Raw genomic sequence first — 23,270 nt, 5'->3', positions numbered from 1 at the left:
TATCTCAATAAAAAAAGTACCTTAATTTTGTTGCCAGCTATTTTGACAATAATGACACAGTAAATCTGTATTGCTATACAAGCTGTACATTAAATACTCTAAAATATATCCAAGTTTTATTTCTATAGTATTGTTCCTTGAGAAGATATACTAAAATGGTTGCTGAAATGTAAGGTGTGTTACTTACTTTTGTGAGATTGCAGGGACTGTATTTATCTCTTCTACAAATCAATTAGGAGCAGGCTAAGCTGTCTGCACTATAAAGCAGCTTAGTGTTTTTTAGCAGCAAAGACACCCTCTTTACTGTCCACCTTAATTTTCCTGTAAGTTTCATTCTCCTTCAGCTGTATACTCCACAATAATATATTTCTGATGTACATTTATAAATAGAACAGGTATACGCTACAGTTTGTGACAAACATGTTTGCAGCATATAGTGAATACAGTAGTTTATCTGTCTTCAAATCAGTCAGAAATACTCAACACTTTTAATATACTAATCAAAGTTTGCTACAGTACATTTATTTAAAGTCACATATAATACACATAACCACTACCTTTTAATAAAATTAAGATATGTTTACATTTATTTACTTGTACACTTACAGTACACTTTGAGTACATTGGTGTAAGTCTTTTGTGATGTATGAAAAGACATTTGACAGGTAAACCATACAAAGTTCAAAGGTCACAGTTCACAGATTAGCTACAACTCCTAAACTTCCTGCTTGAATACTTGGCCAGGTTTCCCTTTCCTTTTCACATTCTTAAGTGCTAGAGCAAGCATCACACTGAACACTTTTTTCTCCAAATCTTCTCCAAGATTATATAAAATTCTTGTTTCAGTAGTTGGACATTTGTAAAACCTGCTCAGCTGCTATGATACTCATATATAGCAATATGTAAGGGTATTTTGAGAATAATACAATTTACATTTATTGCATATATGAGTAAAAAAATCAGGTACTTCATATCAATGTGTACTTATTAAAACCTTTTCTACACTTTAATTTAAGTGTTTTCCAGTTGTTGGTTTTTTGCAGCATGAAATAAAAACTGTTTAGGAGCTACAGTAGGGGAACTCATTTGAAAAGATATTTAAAAGATATAAGCAAGATATACGATATCTTTTTCAATTTCGTTGTAGTGTTATTTGATTTGTATGCATGGTTGCTCTCTCAGTTGTATTTTAAACAAATGAGGCATGATAAACCAGTATTGCTACTTGCAGAAAAGATAATGTGTAACAGCTATAATGGTAGGTTTTCCTCAGGCATTACCAAAAATGTTACTCTGATCAGCAGTTAGACTATTATCAGAAATTGGAATATTTACAATGTGCCTTTATTTGTATTAAATGGCTACAAAGGGTGGTGCATAATGCATGTAAGTAATATTTTCCATATTCACCACATTCCAAACCAAATGATTTACTATTCAGATGACAACAAATCTTAGTAATGGTATTGAACAACATCCTATTTGATCCTATTTTATCTGTTTAAATAGGGAAACCGCTTAGCAATATACTAAATACTATAATAATAGCTGGATTGTTGCATTTTTATTTGGTGATTTTTTTTTTGTTTGTTTGTTTCATTCGTATGATAAAGGTATACTCTGTATTTTACATTTTAAAGCCAGCTGCTAATATCCAGTTGTCCACAATCATGTGCAGAAAAACTAAGTCAACAGGGTGAATTTGTATTGAACACTTCCCTAATAAATTATAACTTGAAAACATAGAGTACAGAAAAAAAACATGGTTTTGGTTCCAAGGACACACATTTATGGATGTGTCTGTTAGATTTTGATTTTAGTATGGAGCGTTAACCTTCAAGTAATTGTATTAAATCATATGAAATGACTTGTTATTCATGTTGTATAATGTCATATATGCAGTCTCTACTTTGGTCAGAACAGAGTGTTCAATAAGCATTGCTTCTTCAGCTCACTGTAGAAACTGCCTGCAATTCCACGCCCTCTTCTACCCGGTTGGCTTTTCCCATTGCCTTCATTTTGTCTATGATATCTGTGAAGGTTTCCTTGACTGATTTCTCCAAGATCCACCCCTCACTTTCACTTTCAGGGTCTTCTGGGTTGACCAGTGTGGACAGAGATGTGTTCACATACTGTAGTCCCACCATCACAGCAACCTGAGACAGTAAACAATTCAGCATAAAGATAATAAGATTGTACCCTGTTTGTACCCTAATTATTAATAAAGAATCTACACAGTTTGTTGGTCAATTTAAAGGCTGCATTTACACCCATTAAGGTCTGAAATATTTAAACCTACTACATTTATAAACCATACCTCAAGAATAGTAACCAAAAGCACTAACACTCCAATAGTATTCATGAGTCCTCCATAGTAGAAAACAAGAGCTTCCCTGCAGCCACGTTTCCATATGTTCAGTTCTTCAGTATGGTAGTCATAACTGTAATAAGCAGAGTTGTTGGTGACTTGGTAGTGAATGCAAGGCCTTGGAGAGCTTGGATTGCAACAGCTGAAAGGGACTCCGTCCAACAAATACTGACCATCAACATTACTGCTGATTCGGCTATAGATTAAAAACAACAACAAACAAATAAAAAATATGATTAAAACTTCACCAAGAGTCAAGGTGATAATACACTGATCTATTCACATCCAGTCAACCTAATCTTCAAGTGATTGAAAAGGACATTAAACTATAGAAGGCATCATAATGTGATTAACAACTAACTGCTTTACATACTTGATAGTATATATTTATATTGAACAAACAGCTGTAAACTCCCTATTTGTAAACTTAAAATTAAAAACTATTACTAAACAAATTACTTAATTATGATGCCTAGTCTTACCATTATTCAATATACAAGACTAAACATCAACTAGAATTAATATAACTGAATTTTATACAGTTAGAACAAATACAAGAGTTTCATCATTCTGTACTAAATTGTTGATGAGAAATACTCACTCTTTGACCTCTTTAGAGCTGAAATCCAAGTAGCGATTGCTAATCCACTGGATCTCAAACCAGTCTTTGTAATTGTTGTTTCCACAACAACGAAATTCAATCTGCATTAGGTCCAGAGTTCTCTTCATATAGCAGCGACCAGGTACATCTGTGTCCTTGTAAAATTTCATACCATTCTTTAGGCCTTCTCCCAAAGTAAACTGCAGAGGGATGCTCATGGTGAAGCACAAAAATGCAGAGAAAAAGAGGATAACATTGAAGATCAAAAAGAAGATAAGGAATGGCTTTATAATTGACTTCCACTTCATATACTTGGAGAAATCCAATGAGTCATAGCAGATCTTGCAGCCAAAGGCACTGATGCCACAGCCTATCAGTCCCACACCAATTAGCAGGTTGGGAACAAAGTGGCTTTCCTTGTTGTCCATGAGCTCACTTCGCTTCCGCAGTTCAATTTTGAAGAAAAGTCCCATGCTGAAAACAAGCACTCCAGCCATAACAGACACCCAATACATGAGCCATAGCAATTGGGCCAGCTTTACCCGTTTTTTCAAGTCAAACTTCACTTTCCAAAGAGCCATCTTTTGGCACTAGTATCTATAAATAGAGAAAATGTCAAGTTTTTTTGTTCACCTGTATTTTTTTTTACTGGTCCTTGAACTCCACCAAAAGTATTTAGATCCAAATTATTGTCTCAAACAAAGTTTAATCTGTCTAAGAGAGAAGTATCCAAAGAGTAATTTATAATCCACTTCAGCTATTTCCATGTCAAATTTTAGCCTACATAAATACTGATTTAAATCTGCTCCTTTTTACTCTACAAAAATAATCCTTCTGAGACAAAAATGAAGGCTTTTTTTGAATAGTGTTTCCCTTTTCCAGTCTAGAAACTGAATGACCAATGAATGATCAAACCCAAAGTTGTTACGTCATGCTAAATCACTAATCAGTATTATCCCATTTACAGAAATCCTCTGCCAGCAGATCAGCCAATCACTAAGCTGCTGTTGTAGTACCTGATTGGTGTGATTCATCACATGGTCTCGCTAGCAACACTCAAAAGTCACCAGTAACCAGAGCTTAAAGACTTAAGATCATTCTATTTCTGCTCTAAGGTCTTAAAGTTCAGTTCAGTACAGATTGTTCCACATCAGTGTGCATCGTCGGGGGCTTTTGAAGTAATGCAGATGTGATGCTATCTATCTATCTATCTATCTATCTATCTATCTATCTATCTATCTATCTATCTATCTATCTATCTATGATTTCACTTGGATTTTTTCCACATCAAACAATAAAAACACCAAATATCATGTGATTTTAAATTGTACTGAAACCATGCTTTCAAATCTCTACCTGTCAACCCCTTATTTCCCACTAAGCATTCAAAAATTATCAGGGTTTGATTCCAACCTGAATTGGCTGCATTATCAAAGTTTATAGGACTGTGGTGAGAACTGCGATGTTGTATGGATTAGAGACAGTGGCATTGAGTAAAAGACAGGAGGTGGAGCTGGAGGTAGCAGAGCTGAAGATGTTGAGGTTTTCGTTGGGAGTGACGAGGATGGACAGGATTAGAAAAGAGTTTATTAAAGGGACAGTGCATGTAGGTCGTTTTGGAGACAAGGTGAGGAGGTGAGATTGAGATGGTTTGGACATGTGCAGAGGAGGGACATGGGGTACACCAGGAAGGAGGAAAGGGAGGAAGACCAAGGAGGAGGTTTATGGATGTGGTGAGGGAAGACATGCAGGTAGTTGGTTTGAAAGAGGCAGATGTAGAGGACAGGGGGGTATGGAGAAGGATGATCCGCTGTGGCGACCCCTAATGGGAGAAGGAGGAAGAAGATGAAGAGCTTCAATAAGGCTGAGGTTAAATTTAAATTAAATGGTTTTCTTCCTCACACATAGGGCCTGGAAGAAATCAGTGTTTTATCATAAAATATACATATATATGAAATAAAGCACAATACACAACAGTGATAGTTTAATAATCAGTAATGTACTAGTATCCCATTTGAGTGGTAAATATTAATGAATCTGCCTAAACAAACATTTTAGTTATTTATTCATTTTAGTGAGACTATTGAAGGACTAATGCTACAAACGTTTTTAATAAATAAAATCTGAAAATGGAAACTAAAAATACATTTAAAGATATAGCACAATTCACAATAGCACAAGTCATCATGTGAATGATGTTTAATATGTGAATGATATTTAATATGATAATACAGTGTTTGTATAGGATATCTAATGAGGTTACTCTGTAAACTTTGTAATTATCAGTCATTAAGTTAAACATTAATATTTCACACATTTGCGTATGAAAAAATTCCTGTAGGACATATAACATCCATAAACAGCTTGGGAAAAAGATGATTAAACATGCATAAAAGCTTAGTAAATGCAGACATAAGTAACAAAGCACAAATAAAAACTTAAAAAATAAAGTGCATGAAGGCAAATAACGGTGCCTGTTATCTTAAGCCTCAGCAAAATAAACTGTAACCCCCTCAGACTTAACTGTAATACGTGTAAAAGATGAATAATGATTAAAGGCGTAATGCATTTACCATGTCTGTTTATTTTCACAAGTGGATGTTAGAAGATCTAGAAGATCTCATTAAGAAGAACAATCTGTTAATATGGACATGACAATCTGAATTTAGCTACATTATCAATCAAAAACAATTTAATTTAGAGAGATAAAAAAGCCAGATCATGCTTCTGGCTCTGCATCGCTCCAACAAGACGTCCTCTCAGACTCTGGAATTATAGTCCAGTTAGGTGAAGGCTTTCCAGCAGCAAGCCAGTTGAAATCATCTACCTGGGACCAATTGTTTCTTTTGGGGTCCAGTCCAGACACACGGAAATCATCATCCAGTTGAAGATACTTCCAGTTAAAAGGAGCAAAACAGATACCTTGACAGTCCTCTATTATTGCTCGGCTCGTGACATGGAGGTATATCTGAGTTGATGCGGTGTTGTGGGTGCGCAGCTGCTGACAGGCCAGTACCAGAGTGGAGTCTTTACACTGGTCGACAAAAACTGAACTGGATACAGGCCCACTGAGGATCTGGCAACCCCTGACATTTTTAATATGTAGGGTACTTGGGGAGCCATAAAGTCTCACCTTGCAGTTAACCAGGTTTGACAACAGCACATCGTTTTGCCGGATCTCATCTGAATATTTGATTAAAACTTCGTTTTGGGCATTTGAGAAGCCACACTGTTCACCAGTGATCACTGAGTCCACCACGGAGATCCCGGGATCTGCCTTTGGTTTATCTTCACTGCTGGATGGAGGGACTGCTGGCTGTTGACTCGCCCCTGCAGTACGGGACCGGAAAGCGAATTTCTTTTTGGGCATCACCTCTGCTCTTTTTTCAGCTATTGAGCTCTGCAATTTCTGCAGAGACTCTTGCGCCTGTCTCAGCTCGTACTGTGTGAGAAATACCGTGCTGTCGTTCAGAAACTTTTGCAGGTGTTGAAGCTGGTTTGTGGCGTCTTCTAAAACCTTCGTGGCTTTCTGACGGTCAGTCTGTGTGCAGCCTGACAGCATCTCCTCAAGAGCAGCCTTCTCGGCGCTAAAAGTCGCGTTGAAGTAACTGATCTTCTCCTCCGAAACTGTCTGGCTCTCCTTGACATTTTTCCGGCGCTCTAACTGTTCCAGTCGCGCCTGATCCCGTAGTAAAACACTCTCGGGAATTTTTACACCGTCACTCGGACACAGTTTTGCAGGGAACCCATCCATGTTGGTTATGAAAACGTTCTGCTCAACCAGGAAGTAAAAAGAATACGCCGGGATCATGTGGGGTTGTAACAAGCTGCATGGTGATTGGACAAAAATCCCACCGCCTATCTTAACAACGGCTTGATTGGTCAATTTTATTCTACTGCATATACTGGCACTAAAACAGGGAGGGTCTGTACATTACGTAATGAGTATTGTACAATTACTTTGGTACACACTGAAGATCTGGCAGAATTTTATATGGGCAAATAATGTTATTTTATGTGATTTGGAATTTTTTTTTTATATAAAATGTTATATTCACAGACATACATTCACTGTACGCTTTAATAGGAGGCACATCTGTATACCTGCTCAGTTTCACAATCAGCCAATCAGGTGGCAGCGACACAAGGTAGAACATCATTCAGATGTTCTGGCTTCAGGTATTATTCACATCAAAAATCAGAATTAGACTTTAGCCATAGCCAAAAAGTACCAAAAAGGCTGGCGGTACATCATGTCTAGTCATTCTCCTTTGATCTTTCTGTTTTAGCCTTTGCTCCATTTTGTATAAACTTTAGACTGTTGTGTCTTAAATTCACAGGAGTTCAGTGGTTTCTGAAATATTCTAACCAGCACATCTGGCACCGAGAATGGATAAGTGGTTAAGTCATATAGATTACATTTTTACCACCCATTCTGATGTGAACTTTAATTGAACCTCCAGGCCTTGATCTTCAAGATCATAACTGCGTAAAACTGCGTAGATCTTCAAGATCATAACTGCGTAAATGCGTAAAACTGCGTAGATCTTCAAGATCAAAAACTGCATAAATGAATTCATGAACAGGTGTTTCTATCATAGTGTAATTTTCCCATAAGAAATTTTGGCCATGACATTGAATCCAAACATTATACAGTGTCAACAATTCTTAAATTACAAAGAGTCTAGGAATGTTGTATGATCTGTATGCTCTTCTATGTATTTTTATGTAAAAGAAAAAGTGGATAAACGTTTACAAATACTCTCTTCAAACTGCTTCACTGAATTACACAAATAAAAAGTAAATTTTTGAAAAATAAGATGGCAGGTGTGTTTTTTGTAAAAGTAAAACAAGTCAAACATTTGTAATCAGTGCATTTAATATTTTTTATTAATTGTCTCTTGGGAAAAAATACGATATAAACATGTAAACAGTAATCATTAAACACTAAGACAATATAAGTAATTAAAAAATGAAGAAGAAAATGTCTAACATCCAAAAGAACTTCATTGTAGTTCTGAATCTTTAATGAAAATGTGATAAGACATTGGATTAGTATTGTTATTATTATCAACAATAACATTAAATAGATTTGCAAAATGGAAAAAAATAAGTGAATACCATGAACTACAATTTATTAAATATATATTAAAAAATGTACTAATTTAATGTATGAATACTCTTCATTTAAACTGTTGATAAAATTAATGTGGTCAATTATACCACTTTCAGAGACAATATGATAATTAAAATAGCACGCAATAAACATTTTTTTCTGGGCGTGGTCAAAGTCGGGACCCCGCCCCTATTGCTTAAATACACCTCTATCAATCTAACTGAGGATAAACTGAACTCTGAAGTGAAGCACAGAACCATTTAATCATTCAGATTTCTTTGAACTGTTCTTTGTTTCTTGATAAAAAATTAAACGCTCTTTTTGCTCGTTTTCCCTTTCCTCGGTCCTGCCTTCGTTTGCAGTCAAGATTATTCAACAATGGCATTAAACAGAGTGAATACCATTACCGACATTTTATAAAATGTAAACAAAAAAGTAAATCATTTAATGAATACGCTTAATTGAATCTGTTAATACATTTAATGTGGTCAATTTACAATATTACAATAATACAATGATTTGATTTTCTGGGCGTGGTCCCATCGGAGACCCCGCCCACTATGTCTGAAATACTCCTAATAATCCAACTGAGAATAAACTGAACTCTGAAGTGATTTTAAGGGTGTTATAGTGACCTGAGAGCTCGGTCATGTTTACCTGTGTGTGTTTTAGTGTGATGTGTTGAGTCTTGGAGTTGAGTGTAACACAGTGTTTGTGAGTGTGGTGTGGTGTTTGGGGGGCTACAGTTGGTGGTGGTGTTGTTTCCCTCAGGGCTGCAGATGCGCCTTCTGCTGGAGCAACGCTGCCTCAGCGGCCCGTGCAGAGATGGCGAGGAAACCCCGGTGACACGGCACTGCTTTTTCATGACGGTGAGTTTCCCTTTGAGTGTATTATAATTTTGTGATAAAAATTTCAAGGAAAAAACACACACGGCCTCCTTCCACCCCTTCCTTCGGGGAGGGAAGAGTGAGCGCGGAGAGAAAAATCTATCTGAGACACAGCAAGGACAGTGAGGGGAAAATATATAGGAGTGGGAGAGGGAGAAGAAGAAGGAGGAGGAGGTGGAGAGGAGGGGGAGCAAATTAAAAGTTGCCAAATGGAGATATTGGGTTTCAAGAGGAGTGAGACAGGAGTAAGGGTTTGCCTCTTTTTCAAAGTCGTCTTTATGTTCTGCAAATGGAAATAAATAGTTCTTGTTCGACACGGATTTGCGTTTCGTGCTGGTTTTTCTTTTTGCTGTCAAAATGGACTCGTTTCTGGAAACCTACCGTCGCAGGCTAGCGTCCCCCCCCCTCCCCCAGGAGTCCAATTAGATTAAACTAAATTATGCTTAAAAAAAATGGATCAGGTCGATCTTCTGTCGTTCACCTCGAACACCTACAGCGTGGTTTGTCTAGACAAACATCCGAAAATCGACGCGGATCAGATCAAACCTGGTGAATGGTCGCTAGTCCAATGGTGGCCGCGTCTTTGAGTCCACCTGAGGCAGGAGTTAAAGCTCTGAGATCACTGAGCTGTCCTCTGTCCCCTGATCTGTTTTCTGTTCCTGGACAAAACCATGCGCTCTATTTTTTTTTTTTTTTGGTCGTTCTTTCCCTTTTTCTCAGTTCTACCTTCGTTGCGCAGTCGAGACTATTCCGAGCATAATGGCTAAGCTAAAAATAAATAAATACAATAAAAACAAAGCGTCGGAGCGATCAGATTGAGATCCGACCCGAGTGTAGATAGAGAGTGAACAGTCCCCCTGTCTGCCCGAGTTTAAATTAGGATGTATATTGAGGGTTGATGCGTTTTTGCTGCGTCTCCTTTCCGCCCCCCTGGACTGCAACAATCGAAGAACTAAAGCTTCGCTAGCTTTTTTTTTTATCCTTCAACTAGAGGAAGGAAACCTTTTCTCCACCCTTAATTATCTAGAAAAATATTCACATTACAGACACTAAACAAATAGCTGCTGTTTACAAATTCTGGCTTTAATATGTTGATCCCTGACTGAGTCTCAGACTGCATTCATTTTAGTGCAACAACGACATGAAGCAGCCATTAAACCAAAGCCGGATACACTATTTTGTGTTATTTTCAGACTTAAAGTGCAACGAAAAACCCATTTCTACGTGTTTTTGTTGTTTGTGTCCGTGTGAAGATGAGTTATTTACAGTCACATCTAAATATACAATTAATGATCACTTGCATAGGAATTGGTGCGTCTCAAAAGGCTTCTGCCTCAAACTATATTTTTCAATTTGTGTGCCAGGTTCTTGTTATTTAATAAAATAATTAAATATTATAATAAAAGCCCTATGAGAGCGTCCAAAAAGAACGTCAAACTCCTTCAATATCTGCCCCACCATGCTCTGCCCTTCCCCCTTCATGCCTGTGTATTAGTCCCTGTTCTTATAAATATTGGAGGGTTTATGATCATTTATGACTGTATATATATTTTTTTAACAAGACACCAAAATGCTAGTGCATTTCTCCTGCTACTCCTGTGTTTGTTCTGTAAGCGGTTTGTTCGAGGTTGGAGTTTTAGCAGAGTGGCGCAGTTTCAGGCAGCAGCCGCCATTTTACACGCAGCACGAGGAGTTGCTTTGTGTCGTGTGGATTTAAGGCGCAGTTTCCCCCCCACACACACAAACACTTCAGCAGCAAATATTTCATATCTAACTACATTTCATATGTCCTACTGTGTTCATGCTAAATGATGGTTCATTATGCAGATACATTAATAAACATATCAGACACACAGTACACTATATTTCACCCCCTACTTTATTTTAAACTACTGTCACATGCCACATGCACACTTTATACTCAACATGCCCTAAATTCACATGTTCCTAGTGCAATGTGTCTTTTCAAAAACGCCCATTCAGGAAAAAGTGCAATGAAAACCTCTTTTGGGTAAAATATTTAATAGAAATTTCAAAGAAAAGTCCTCATAAATAAGAAGAGATCAAGATATAAGCTCGGGTTTACTGTTGTAGTTAAAGCAAAATGTTTTTCTTTATTTTTAGGTGTCATGGATGATGAAGACGATCGCCGTCTTCTGGATTTTATTGGGTGAGCTGGATAATTAAAGTTTATTTATTATTGCTCACCTTGACGGTATCTTGACCAAATTGTAGCACGATTTGTAGTACGTCGCTCTGGACAAGGGCGTCTGCTAAATGGTGTAAATGTAAATATAAGAAGCAGATTTATTACTTAGCTTGTTGAATAGATATTTATTCCATACTTCTTTTTTTTAAACATTAACTTTTTAATTTTTGCCGCAGCGGATTAATGAAATGCAGAGAAAGCTCAAATAATAAATCCCATCGTTGTAACCGTATCATTTAAACACAAACTCTAATATGAATTTCTTTTTTTCCTTTTATTTGCAGAGATGTACAAGCTCTAAATGACTATCTTCATGGCTCCAATAGCAAATCAGTAAGCGTGTCAATTTTTTCAGTTGTAGTGCTTATGGGTTGATCATGTAGTACAGTTTATCTCTTAAATGTTCAATTCATTTTTCAATGCTCTACAGCGACCCACTTTGCATTTTCATTGATCTAACTTGCCATTCACCATTTATTAGCTAAAAGATTTCTTCAGAACTTCAGATATATAAAAGACAATACGTACATTGTGGTGGTTTCCTTCTGATCTTTTTGTTTTGTGGCCTTGGAACAGTTAGAAGAGGATGACCTGACAAATGCGGCTTATGAATCTGCAAGCTCATTTTTCACAAATGATACAGTAAGCATCTTTCTATTGGAATCTAAATAACCAGTTAGCTCAGTTTAAATGACACTACAATTCAATTTTTTTTCCTACTGCTAAGGGTGGCTCAGATGAAGGACTTAAAGATGGCCACAATCATCTGGAAGAGTTTGGCGAAGCTGGTGAATCTGGACTCTCCAGCAGCCTTCAGTTTATCGAAGATGAGCTTGACGGTGGTGTCTCCCCGAGTGGTGGAGTTGATCTTGTTAGTGAGGACCAACCTTTTGATATCCTCCAAAAGTCTCTATTGGAGGCAGATATCACAGAACAGACTTTGGCTGAAGAGGCATTGTTGGATTCTCAACCAGCTCTGTGTCCTCCCACTGCAACCTTCCCCCAGCAGTTGGTCTCTGGAGGACTTGGAGGCGTTTCAGGAACTGGACTGTTGGCTCCAATGCCCCTAGCCGGGACACAATCTCAGGCTTTTATTCAGCAAGTTCCCCATCTACCATTGCAAAATGGACCAGCAGGACATATTCAGTTAGTAAGTTCTCTTAATGGGAATACTTCCCCCATGATGACTATCAAGAGCCTAGAGCGGCCTCAGATCCTCTTGAGGCCTAGTGGAAATGCAGTGGTGGGAAGTGCTGGGCAAGGTACAGCTTTTGTTCCTTCTACATCTGGCCAGGTATCTGTTCCCTTTAATAAAGGGCCAATACATCTGCAGAATATTATCATTCAAAGAGGTCCTGTACCACAGTCAATGGTCAGACCGATTCAGCCCAAGGCCCTGCAGACAGGTGGACAAACTGTGTATAATTTAGGCAACCTAGGCATCCAACCCAACACCACGGCTATTGCAAACCAAGCCAATACGATTGCTTACACAGCCAACGGATCTCCTCAGACTACCCAGCATGTAAAGGTTATGAGTCAGGGCACCAGCATTGTAGTACATTCTCCCTTTGGACAACAAGGGCAACCGCAGGTCCAGGCCAGTCTTCCCCAGGGGCAGTTTTTGCTACCCTCTGGCAGCACTGTTCATGGGCTTCAGGCAGTGAATGGCCAAGTGCTTCAGACCAACAGTCAAGTGGGTGACCCATACTTAAATAGCACTACGACCTATTCTATCTTGGCTAATCAGAACACAGCTGTGCAGATTATTGCTGGGCAAAACTTTTCAGCTAGTGGGCAGATGATTATGAATCAAGGTGTAGTTAATACAGGTCAGATAGGGCAAGCCTCCCCTACAGGGGTAATGCAGGTTGCTCAGAGGCCTGGTGTCCCAGCCAAAGTCTGGACTACAAACACATCATCTACTCCAGCTGCTGTACAGTCTTTGCAGGCACCAAACCGTCTCACCATGGTAAACTCCACAGGGCAGACTCATCTACAGATATCTGTTAGCCCGGGACAGCGTCTTCTAGTGCCTATGGCACAAAACAGCACAAACTCATCACACACTGCTGTCCAAGATCTACAGTTTGAAAAGCAGCAGGTCCCTCTCAACCAAGTAAGTAATTTGTTAGTAATTTCATGCTCTTCCCATTTTTTCCCCCAGATTTTTTTATCAAATGTGTTAAATTTTTAAACCTAAACAAGATATTTTCTGATTTAAAAGGACTCTATATTACCAAATCAAGTTCAAACAAAAGCCCAGACACAGCTGGTTAATCTTCTTGGTAGCAAAGGTATGGCTATGTTTTACATTTCAGTTTTAGTTTTCTTTTTCTGACAAGTTTAAACATTGTTAAAATGTTTACATTCAAAGGTGTGAAAACCCCTGGCAACCAGGAATCATGCCAACCTGCCAACCTTCTCCTAACTACTTCAAAGAGGCCTGAAAATATGCAGCTCAGCAGAGGAGGAATGTAAGTGTCCAAACAGGCTATTTTGCAATTTTACTTCAAGTGTAATTGATAACTTATCATGTTGATGTATAAAAACTTTTTTTGTTAAATCTACACATTTTACAGGGTTCTTGGGCAACTTAAGCGGGATCATACCAGGGTCATATCTCCAGAACGTACACCCTTCACTTCACTAAATGATGTCATTGACAGATTGCTACCCTATCATGTGTTCCAAGGGGAGCCCCCCTCTGAGGAGGATTTTGCCAAAGGTCTAATTTTCTACAATTCAATCCACACTGGAAACATATCTATAATTTGCATCTAATTTCGTTCTCTCTAAATACGGCAAGCTTTTTGTACTGTTTGTGTCTGCAGTGGATGAAGAATTTGAGGGAGTCGCCACACAAGTGTCAATGAGAACACAGTCCATGGTAAACAAATACAGACGCTTGCTTATGGTGGAGGCTGAGGTAGGTTCACCTCAAATATTTACAACAAATCAATCATCAGTTCTGCATTTTATTTCAAGGAATTTGTACCTGAGGGGCCTTTAGTGCCTATGATTAGGAGCAGCTATAAACAAAGATCTGAACTGTTTTTTTACTCTCGCAGCGGTCCAGCCCTTCGTCTGAAATAGTGATGATTGACAGGACATTCAACCAAGAGGAACGGAACAACTTGACTCATGATAAACGAACAGTACTGGTAGACCCAGGTAAAACATGCATTAAGATGCATTAATGTAAAGATATGCTATTTTACCCATTTATAGTTTTAATTGACTGTAGAGTACTGCTCTTTTGTAGATGGCTTTTTAGAAGAATTTTGCTGTGGACCTAAGAAGCTGACTTCAAACTCAGGGGCCATGGATTCAGTTGGTCATGAGGAGATTCCCAGTTTGATGGAGACTTCCCCTAGCCAAGACACGCCACACGTACAAGGATACAATGAGAGGACAGAATGCCATATAAAGCCTGCTTATAGGACAGAAGCATATTCAGATTTTGAGGATCCAGGTGGTGGGGGGCATGAAGAAACCTTTACTAAGAGCAGTGTAGACATGAAGAAAAAGAAATCCAACATCATCAGTAGCAGCCAGCACCCCCAACACTTTCACCCTGCCCAATACTCCACATCTCCTAGCCATTCTCAGCACAGCTCTGGCCATTTCTATCCCTCTGAACAACTCCAGTCATTTGAACATGGTCACGTACAAATATCTGACACAGATTCTGTGCTTGAAGCTGCAGTGAATAGTATATTAGACTGTTAGCAATTTTTTCATTTATTGAGATAAATACTGTCACAATCGTGAGTTAAATACTGCAACATAATGGATGCACTTCACAGCAAAACAAATGTTTGTGCACAGTGTCCCTTTAGTACATGGTAAGCAGTGTAGAGAAACAAATGACTGTGCCTACTGTTCTGGAAACGTTTACATGAGAGCCTTTTTGGGAGTGCATCCACACAAAGCAGTAAGGTCTGATGTTTGAACAATGCTGGTTACACATTATTTATGTGTATGGTGTGTGTGTGTGTTTGCGTGTGTGTTACTGTCTCTGTAGCTCTGGAACATACATGCTCATAGAGATGCTAGAATACTCCTGTGTGAAGTTACACTAACTCTGGAGGTTTCCTGAGTCCTACCTAGATAGGTGTAGGCAGGTGTCTTGTGTGTCTCTAAAAGTAGCCCTTCATAAGATTTATCAATTTTGGCATATAGCGTTCCTTTATTTATTGATTGCTGCAGTAGTTTCTGACCAAAGTAAGACCTCTAAATACAGGCAATCTTAGTTGTTTTAAAGTGTTTTGTATTCAATCCCAGTCCTAAACCTCCTTGCACTGCACATTTGTGTTTTCATTCTTCGTTGAATTTTCAGATGTACTTATGGAAGAGCTTGAAAATTAGCTGAACTGGTTGAAATCCTAAACTATGCAGTCCAGGTGAGGAATTGAATACTGTCGTAAGAGCAATGACTATGCTCGTTTTCTTTTTTTTAGCATTTAGTTTTTGTACCTTACAGGTATGTGACCTCCTGTCCACAGAGACAAGCTCACTTTGAGTGTTTTTTTTTCTGCAGGGGAAACTATGTCCTCAGATTGAGGGTACAATGTTACAGTCTTCATTTTTTTTAAATGATTTTTTTTTCCTTTATGCTGCTTCTAGCCCCGGATAGAGAAAATCATGCGTATCTGTAGTTTGCATTTCCATGAGCCCAGAGATATACTGTTCAAAACATTTTCATTTTTCCTGTGGCTGCTGTTCCCTGCTGGTCAGGCCATGTTTTTGTGGTTTTTTTTTTGTTTGGTTGCAGCAACTAACATTTACACACGTAAAACACTTTTTTCTTTTTTTTTGTTGACACCTGTGTTTTCTGCAGCTTGTCCTTTAGTCACAGTTTGGTGTTTTGTAATTGATTTGAAGAACCAGCGTCTTTATATAATGTGGAGACGTACGCTTTACCTTCCCATTTGGTTAGTTTTGGCAGAGATGAACAAAACGCATGTGTTCACCAAGTTAACAAATTTTTTAAACATTTTAAAGCCACATGCACAAATTTTAAAGCTACTTTATAAAATCTGCAATTAGTTCAAAGAATTAGAATTATCTTCAGTCATTAAGTGTAATACATGTTAATTACATAGATTTCTACATCATATAACCGCTGTAAACCAAAATATTTTGTTAGATTTTTGTAGTATTTCTAGAAATACAGACAACTGCTTCAGAAATGTGGTTCTTTTTTGTGAATTGCATTCAGAGCTATGCCTAGGATATTGAGGTGGCAAAATGGATCCATAATGCAGCGTTGAGGCCTTTCTTTGCTTTCATTTGGTTTCGAAATTTCTGACTGCAACTTTTTTACTGCTTGTAACAAGTTAATACCTTGTTTAACAACAGGAATGAGACCAATGCAGCATAAACAGCATTGAACATTCATGTGTTTTTTTTTTTTTTTTTGTCTGCATGTTGAAATTGAAAGGTTGTTTGTGCCTAAAAAATGAGTTCCTTAATCATCAACACTATACTGCATCTGTCTTTTCCAGCAGTTCAACCAAATTTGATGAACAAAAGTTGTACTATGACGTGATGTTTGTGATCTGAGCTTGTGTGGGTGAAGGAGGTTCAGCATGAAGACCTTTTTGTTTAAGGGGCTTCTTTGCCTTAGGAAAGTCTACATGAAGACAGTTGAGCATTGTTTTATGGTACGTGTGTGGCCTTCAGTTGATCACAACATCTTCATGTTGAAAGTTTGAAGTCACCATGCTTAACATTTCATTTTCATACAGAAGTTTATTTGCAACATTTGTTTTGTATTAAAGATGAGAGTACAACAAAATATTTATAATTTTTGTAAGAAAAGTATGGAAAAACGAAACAAAAAGGAAGTTATTTTTTATGTTGGGTATACCTTGTTTATGTGAAATCAAAATATATGGTCAGATATTGATTTATTGTTTCAATTGTGCTCACTACAACAGCAAAGATCAATCAATATTAAATTCACTTTGAATACAACAATTACCTTGTGGTACTTGATTCTTTTGATCTGAACATTTTAGTTTAAGCATCCATCATTAATAAATCGTCTGACCTTATATGTTTAGAGGATAAATGTATTTGCTGTGTTGAAATGAAAAACATTACCTGTAAATGTATCAAACTAGTTCTTCAATCAAATCACAGCCATCATGACCTTTAAAACCACAAAAAGTGTAATGTATAACATTCAAAACAAAACTTTTTTTTTTTTTTTTAATAAAAATGTTTGAGACTCTTGATGCCATCCTCTTCTTAAAAATATAGAAATGAATGCGTTTTTTCACAGTTTATCAAATTCAAATATTTCAAAGTTTATTAACAAGTGCTGTGACTCGGAATTAAACATTGAGTGTTGTAAGAGATCTAATACTTGATTTGTGGTAATCGTTTATCGTTATTCACACTTAGATATGCCAAAGGTTGTAACAGAAATTAATTGAGTTAAAATAGTTATAAATAGGTTACTTTATAAATATAAATATGCTAAATTTTGCACTTTACATATTACAATATAAGCTCAATATGATTTGAAAAAAGTCCTCTGAATACTCTAGTGATATTTCTTCCAGCGGTGTTTTTCTACAAAACAATAGAAGATAAATTAAGCATAAATGATTATTTTTAGACATACAGTATATTATACTTTTGTATATCATTAACTAAAAATGGTATCTAAACTTACTGATATGGGGGTAATGCCATATGTAACTCAGTGTACAGTAGCCACCAATCAGCATTGCAATCCCACCAATTCCTCCTTTCCGTACATCAATGTACTTCCTGTAATACCACTGCCAACCTAGAAGAAGCAAAAGTATAGAAAACTAGTAAAAAGCTTATGGTCAAAGGGCTGGTGGGGCTGCACATTTTTCTTCTAACTAATCAGGTGACAATCCCAAATATACTTTAAAATCCATCTATAGAATGTGCTCTTTAAACTTTTACAATATCTTTGGGAACCTCACACAGTAAATGCACAATGCCGTTTGTCAAGTACATTAGTGTCTTCTCCTAAATCATTAAACATTTAGACTGACTGGGAAAACTCCAAACACTATGGGACTTTCATTTATTCTCCTTTGTCATATGAAAAAAAATTATATAAAAAAAAAGAGACCTTTGGTAAACATTGAAGCTACATCCCTGGGTGTTTTTGGTGTTCGAGCAACAAGGTAAGATGCAAGCTCATTTAGTTTTACATCTTCAAGTCTTAGCTCTGCCACTGGACCTGCTGAGACAGATACGGAAGCTCCATAAACCTCTGTATAAATAAGAATTTGTTTATAGTCTGCACTATGCTGCAAAGGCCTTAACATATATAATAAAGTATAAACAAGTTAATTGATATAAAAAAGTGGTGGTTTAATTAGAAACTGGTATTATGTCTACTTTAACAAAGCTAGTCAGAAGTGTCCATAATCAATATCTTTTGGGTCCCAAATGGAAACATTAAGTATATTTTAATAGCTGAAAGAGCAGCATTACATTAATGTTCTGTAAATTAGCAGTAATATCCTTTAAAAACAAATTTTTAATATAATTATATGTTGGAAAGCCCAGCTATTGTTATGTGTGTATGTAGTTTATTTATTTAAAACATTCCAGTCGTGTTTTTTTTTTCGTATTTCCAGAAAGGCAGTGTTTTGTTGTATATCATACCAGTAGAATATTATACTGTAATAGATTAAACTCTCTCCGTAAGAGGATACTCTACCTTGCCTCTGTGCTGAAGGTTTGGATGTTTGGCACTTCATCAATAAATTCGCATTCGAGATTTCTGAATGAGACGAGATGAAACATGTTCCACCGTAACCTGTTGCCATCTCAGGTGAGTATGCAATAACAGGCGTGTTTTGAAATCGTGAGCTGAGGACGTTTTCGACTGGCCTTTTGACTGAGGTTTGAAACATCGGAAATTGTACTGTTTTCATAATGGTATTTTGATAATTCCCTGTATGAGGCTCGAGTTCAGACTCTGAAGTGTTTACACACTTAGTAAAAGACACGTGTGCTGAAACAATGGGAAATAACAGTGTAGCACCATCATATCTACTTTTATAAAGTCCATGTTTAATGTGGTCCCACACACAAGTCTTTGTTTGAAATACAGACACACCTTGCTGTTTCACTCTTGAACCCAAAGTACATTCTTTAGTCAGAGGCTCTGATATATTAACATTTTCTGTGCACTTTGGCATATTTTGCTTAATCTGAGAGACTGTGGCCTCGGATACTGTTCGTGAAGAATCTGTGGTAGTGCAGTTAATCTTATTGTTGGTTAATTGAGAGGACAAAATGCTATTTGTATACATTTTTGTTTCTTTTTCTAATAACAGTGTGTCTTTTACTGCCTTCTTTTGTGTTTCATTGTTATGCTTTTCAAGAACTGAAGTGAATTTGATTCTCGTCTGTGTTTGCAGTTTAGCTTGTTTCAGCACCTCTTGCTCTCTTTTTGCAAGCCACTTGGTTTTGGCCTTTACAGTGTCTGTGTTCATTCCACTGGTTGATGGGACTTTAGGTGCAGTGCTTGTGAGTGTGTTGGTGTTTGCTAAAAGTTCCTTATCTATTCTTAACTTTTCTTTGGGTTTGGATTTTGAGTTTCCTTGAAATATTGGGCTATTTATCTTACTGGTAATATTTGCTTTGTTTGTCTTATCCATATGACTTGTGTGTTTAAAAGTTGTAGTCTGCATCTCTGTAGTTTTGTTAGTGAGTTTGCCAGTCTTTGAACCAGGGGACATTTTGCAATGAGGGAGATGAGAATTGAGTCTTTTGTACGATTTCCCACAAAACGGACACGTCTCTGTTTAAGAAAAACGGATTAAGCAGGTTAGATTATGATGATATTTCAAAGTGTAACATGAAAGTTATGATCATATATAAATAAATAAATATTATATATATATATATATATATATATATATATATATATATATATATATATATGAGACAGCTATGATGGAGGTATTAAACTTAAAAAAAAAATATAATAATAATAAGTCTGTTAGTAGACTTCAGTCAAATACTCACCTGAGCTCATCTTGAGCTCGATTGTCTATTGCGTTTAATAAAAACGCAAACACATATATTAATAAACAGTCTGACAACTTTCGCAGCATGGAGTTTTCAGCGACGTTTGAAATGAAGGACCCATGTTGGTGCTACTCGCAGGCGCCTGTACAAAAAGAAACATTTCCGCTCAAACGCAATTCTTTTTGAAAATAACAAATGTCAGTCTCAAATGCTGACATATATAAAACAGTGGATACATTTCTAAGAAAACGAAATGTATAATATACAGTGACAGGTGCAAAAAAAAGGTTTATTTTGATCTTATTGTCAAATCCGTTTACGCAGCATGTACGTCACGACTACGTCAGACGCAGAACCCGGAAGTTTTTACTGTCATTTCAGCTGCAGAGAAATGTAGCTGTCACGCAAGCTGATTTCGAGGCGATCAGTTAAGTGGAATATGTAAGGGTTTATTTTTTCCTCAAAAGTGAAATACAGTGTTTACAATATTGAGTTTATCTTATGTTAATGGGAAACGCACAGTCACCAGGCACGAGCTGTGTTGTATTTTCTGTATTAACCTGTTGGTGTGTCTGATAAAAAACAAAAAAACAAAAAGAAAGAAAGAAAAAAAACACGTGTATGATGTTTAGTGTTTAGGTGGACCAGGTTGAAGGTGTTAATTTATATTCGTCTGAAACTGGGACTCAATAAAGTTAGATTTAAACACAGCAGATAGGGCACTTTGTGTATAACCAGTGACTGTCTGAGAGACATCAACATCTATATAACTGATATTCACCTTACATCGGGTTTATGTACTGATTGATTGACTGATATCGACCGATCTGTATTTAATGGATGATAGTTTTCACGGGTGGATCATAGTGAATATGTGTGTGGTTAGTCCCCGGACTGCATAATCACAGTAGATCAACCCTCCTCCATTTAAACACACTGAAGCTGTTGGACAAGAGCACCTCCTCACCGAGTAACTCTCAAATGCACGGCTTGCTCATGCCATCAGAAAGCAGGTAAGAGGTGTTTATTATTTTATATCTCTCTTTTGATTGATATTTGGCTTGCTGTAAAAATATGTATATATATCTGCAAAACCAGACTCCCATTATATGTCACTAGCACTGTACATGAGTGAATATACACTAAACACACGCGTGCTACAGCTGACTATTATTAGATTTTCAGTCACCAAAAGTAAATCTTCATTGTCACCATTAGAGTTTTCCTTAAAGTGTTAAAATATTCGAGCAGCCCCTGTTTTACCTTCCTTAGCTGAGTCATAATCCTGCAGTGGATATTAATAACTAATAGCTCATGTCTGAGTAAATATGACCTGATGTGCATGTTTAAAGCAGCACGGATTCCTCTGATCATTATGAGGTGTATATATAGTTAAGGGAATAAAATGTCCACTGCATCTGTAGCTGTCAAAATAATGTGTGATTATATAACACAGATTCCCAGCTTCAGCCATTAGCTTAACAGTGAAGGTCTAAGTATGAGAAAAACACAGGAAAGTCTAGCCAAAGCAGTCCTTGTGTAATGCTATGAGTAAAAGATAAAATAGGTGTTTAGGTGAACGGATTCGACGTGTGTTGTTATTTACCAACGAAACATTACTGATTTTGCGAAGCTTCCTGTAAGAAGACATTTCTGTGAGACATGACATGTCTCATGTACAAGACAGAAAAAAACAGGGACTGTTTAATGCTTCTATAACAGAGTGATAAATGGAACCAAGTTGATAGATGGACAGTCCTCAACATTAAATGTAACTATAACTGGCTAAAATGTGGAGTAGCTTTTCCTTAAGTAAATATATAACATAATATGTCTGGTAAAAACTGGTTTTCCGTTCTTCTCTCAGGGAAACAAGTTGGCTGTGGTTATAACATAGGTTCTATGATTGAGACGGAGAGAAACTGAAAAAGCACGTTGAATTTCCTTTTAAGATTTTAACTCGACCTTATGATGGCTGTTATGATGAATTAGTCCAAAGATTGCTGAAAATGAGCACCTTTTCCAAACAGAAAACGGCGTCACAGCTGCGATGCCGCGGAAGAGCAAATTCTACCTCAAGCTAAGAGGTATCCAGGTCATCCTTTCTTTTCGGAGCTATCCCATGATGTATGGGACTGTGAGGTGAGGACTTTGATTAGCTTTTCCCTACTTTAATTAAAAAGAAAGCATGCAAAATGTAAAAGATATTTGCCCACATTTTTGAAGGACATTTTTTCTGTTCTCCATAACAGTCTTCCAGTAGTGATAGCAGTTGCATTAGCAGCCCAGAGAAGCTGGCAGGAGCAGGCTCTATCTGCCAGTCTGTAGAGCAAAATGGAAAGTGTGAGGATTCCTGTAGCCCTAGCACCTCTGGTCAGATGGGAAATGAGACGGCCTTCCCACTGTGCAAAGCTGATGACCCTTACCATCATATCAACTGCATCCTTAGAGAAGCCCACTTCAACAGTTTGAAGAGTCGTGGCCAGCCAGGAGCAACCTGAGCACCACTGGCTAACCAAAAGTATAGTACAAAAGAAACCTGCATCAGAGGCACAATGTGAATCTCTCTTCTGTTTGGCTCAACTGCTTTGGTACCCATTTTTACAGCGCTTTTCCATTTTCATGATCGGTGTCCGATATTGTTTAGATCTCTACTTGGGTGCTACAACATAAAAATCTCTGACAGCATGCTATATGATTAATACATGGTGCTACGTGTTAAATAATACAGTCATACAAGGTAAGAGAGTGTGACATGACGTGTTGTTAGTGTACCTGTTGCTGAGTAGTGAACAAAGTGGAAAAGGTACACATCGTTATATGTTCTTCTTCCTTGAAAAAAAGATCTCTGGGATCACAGAAGCACATGGGAGCATTTATGCATAATGACTTAATGACATTAGATGTAATTCATGTACAAAGGACTCGAGAGTAATTGTGTTGCATTTGTTTCTATTAAATTTTTAATCATGCCGTTAGTTTAGTTTTATTTTGTGTCTATATAAAATATACAACTCAGGCTTTGTGATTTCTTCATGTGCCATGAGGTG

The 23,270-nt window shown here is 37.2% G+C and overlaps 5 protein-coding genes across 11 annotated transcripts; 2 read left to right on the top strand and 3 right to left on the bottom strand.

The window, feature by feature from the left end:
• Positions 1-500: 500 nt before the first annotated feature.
• prph2a (peripherin 2a (retinal degeneration, slow)) lies at positions 501-3,889 on the bottom strand. Its single transcript, XM_046854210.1, has 3 exons — positions 2,970-3,889; positions 2,318-2,564; positions 501-2,156 (listed from the first exon to the last, which is right to left on the bottom strand). The coding sequence occupies exons 1-3, from the start codon at positions 3,548-3,550 to the stop codon at positions 1,947-1,949; spliced, it is 1,038 nt and encodes a 345-aa protein (XP_046710166.1). The 5' UTR covers positions 3,551-3,889; the 3' UTR covers positions 501-1,946.
• Positions 3,890-5,533: 1,644 nt separating this feature from the next.
• tbcc (tubulin folding cofactor C) lies at positions 5,534-6,780 on the bottom strand. The gene has a single exon (XM_046854084.1). It carries the CDS (start codon positions 6,778-6,780, stop codon positions 5,689-5,691), a length of 1,092 nt encoding a protein of 363 aa, XP_046710040.1. The 3' UTR covers positions 5,534-5,688.
• Positions 6,781-7,902: 1,122 nt separating this feature from the next.
• bicral (BICRA like chromatin remodeling complex associated protein) lies at positions 7,903-17,095 on the top strand. 3 transcript variants are annotated; one of them, XM_046853608.1, is made up of 11 exons: positions 7,903-9,217; positions 11,097-11,142; positions 11,466-11,514; positions 11,758-11,823; positions 11,909-13,300; positions 13,409-13,478; positions 13,559-13,658; positions 13,764-13,909; positions 14,016-14,110; positions 14,253-14,355; positions 14,447-17,095. In XM_046853608.1, exons 2-11 carry the CDS (start codon positions 11,102-11,104, stop codon positions 14,911-14,913), a joined length of 2,529 nt encoding a protein of 842 aa, XP_046709564.1. In that variant the 5' UTR covers positions 7,903-9,217; positions 11,097-11,101; the 3' UTR covers positions 14,914-17,095. The 3 variants fall into 3 exon arrangements, with proteins under 3 accessions (XP_046709564.1, XP_046709562.1, XP_046709563.1); XM_046853606.1 differs by having other exon boundaries at positions 7,903-10,983; XM_046853607.1 differs by having other exon boundaries at positions 7,904-8,954.
• A 382-nt stretch (positions 17,096-17,477) lies between these two features.
• Positions 17,478-20,435, bottom strand: si:dkey-21c1.4. Of its 3 annotated transcripts, none has more exons than XM_046853611.1 (5): positions 20,218-20,435; positions 18,902-19,990; positions 18,305-18,418; positions 17,870-17,986; positions 17,478-17,766 (listed from the first exon to the last, which is right to left on the bottom strand). In XM_046853611.1, exons 1-5 carry the CDS (start codon positions 20,225-20,227, stop codon positions 17,738-17,740), a joined length of 1,359 nt encoding a protein of 452 aa, XP_046709567.1. In that variant the 5' UTR covers positions 20,228-20,435; the 3' UTR covers positions 17,478-17,737. The 3 variants fall into 3 exon arrangements, with proteins under 3 accessions (XP_046709567.1, XP_046709568.1, XP_046709569.1); XM_046853612.1 differs by having other exon boundaries at positions 18,305-18,415; XM_046853613.1 differs by lacking the exon at positions 18,305-18,418.
• A 61-nt stretch (positions 20,436-20,496) lies between these two features.
• On the top strand, positions 20,497-23,194 carry si:dkey-21c1.1 (uncharacterized protein LOC100150256 homolog). 3 transcript variants are annotated; one of them, XM_046853617.1, is made up of 4 exons: positions 20,497-20,647; positions 21,107-21,233; positions 22,251-22,362; positions 22,473-23,194. In XM_046853617.1, exons 2-4 carry the CDS (start codon positions 21,202-21,204, stop codon positions 22,719-22,721), a joined length of 393 nt encoding a protein of 130 aa, XP_046709573.1. In that variant the 5' UTR covers positions 20,497-20,647; positions 21,107-21,201; the 3' UTR covers positions 22,722-23,194. The 3 variants fall into 3 exon arrangements, with proteins under 3 accessions (XP_046709573.1, XP_046709571.1, XP_046709572.1); XM_046853615.1 differs by having other exon boundaries at positions 20,545-20,661; positions 21,068-21,233; XM_046853616.1 differs by having other exon boundaries at positions 20,573-20,661.
• The last annotated feature ends 76 nt before the right edge of the window (positions 23,195-23,270 follow it).

This window comes from Silurus meridionalis, chromosome 7 (genome assembly GCF_014805685.1).
Source record: "Silurus meridionalis isolate SWU-2019-XX chromosome 7, ASM1480568v1, whole genome shotgun sequence".
Lineage (NCBI taxonomy): Eukaryota > Metazoa > Chordata > Actinopteri > Siluriformes > Siluridae > Silurus > Silurus meridionalis.
This window is presented reverse-complemented; position numbering and strand designations above follow the sequence as displayed.

What these genes read in the sequence shown, in the direction of transcription:
- prph2a (XM_046854210.1), bottom strand. Translation starts at nt 3,550, where the DNA reads ATGGCTCTTTGGAAAGTGAAGTTTGACTTGAAAAAACGGGTAAAGCTG. An exon ending in AGCTCTAAAGAGGTCAAAGA is followed by an intron (nt 2,565 to 2,969) that starts GTGAGTATTTCT and finishes TTTAATCTATAG; the next exon opens with CCGAATCAGCAGTAATGTTG. An exon ending in TTTTGGTTACTATTCTTGAG is followed by an intron (nt 2,157 to 2,317) that starts GTATGGTTTATA and finishes TTACTGTCTCAG; the next exon opens with GTTGCTGTGATGGTGGGACT.
- tbcc (XM_046854084.1), bottom strand. Translation starts at nt 6,780, where the DNA reads ATGATCCCGGCGTATTCTTTTTACTTCCTGGTTGAGCAGAACGTTTTC.
- bicral (XM_046853608.1), top strand. Translation starts at nt 11,102, where the DNA reads ATGGATGATGAAGACGATCGCCGTCTTCTGGATTTTATTGG. An exon ending in AGCAGGTCCCTCTCAACCAA is followed by an intron (nt 13,301 to 13,408) that starts GTAAGTAATTTG and finishes CTGATTTAAAAG; the next exon opens with GACTCTATATTACCAAATCA. An exon ending in TAATCTTCTTGGTAGCAAAG is followed by an intron (nt 13,479 to 13,558) that starts GTATGGCTATGT and finishes TTACATTCAAAG; the next exon opens with GTGTGAAAACCCCTGGCAAC.
- si:dkey-21c1.4 (XM_046853611.1), bottom strand. An exon ending in ACCTTCAGCACAGAGGCAAG is followed by an intron (nt 18,419 to 18,901) that starts GTAGAGTATCCT and finishes TATCTGTCTCAG; the next exon opens with CAGGTCCAGTGGCAGAGCTA. An exon ending in AGCTTCAATGTTTACCAAAG is followed by an intron (nt 17,987 to 18,304) that starts GTCTCTTTTTTT and finishes TGCTTCTTCTAG; the next exon opens with GTTGGCAGTGGTATTACAGG.
- si:dkey-21c1.1 (XM_046853617.1), top strand. Translation starts at nt 21,202, where the DNA reads ATGCACGGCTTGCTCATGCCATCAGAAAGCAG. An exon ending in CTCATGCCATCAGAAAGCAG is followed by an intron (nt 21,234 to 22,250) that starts GTAAGAGGTGTT and finishes TTTTCCAAACAG; the next exon opens with AAAACGGCGTCACAGCTGCG. An exon ending in ATGATGTATGGGACTGTGAG is followed by an intron (nt 22,363 to 22,472) that starts GTGAGGACTTTG and finishes TCTCCATAACAG; the next exon opens with TCTTCCAGTAGTGATAGCAG.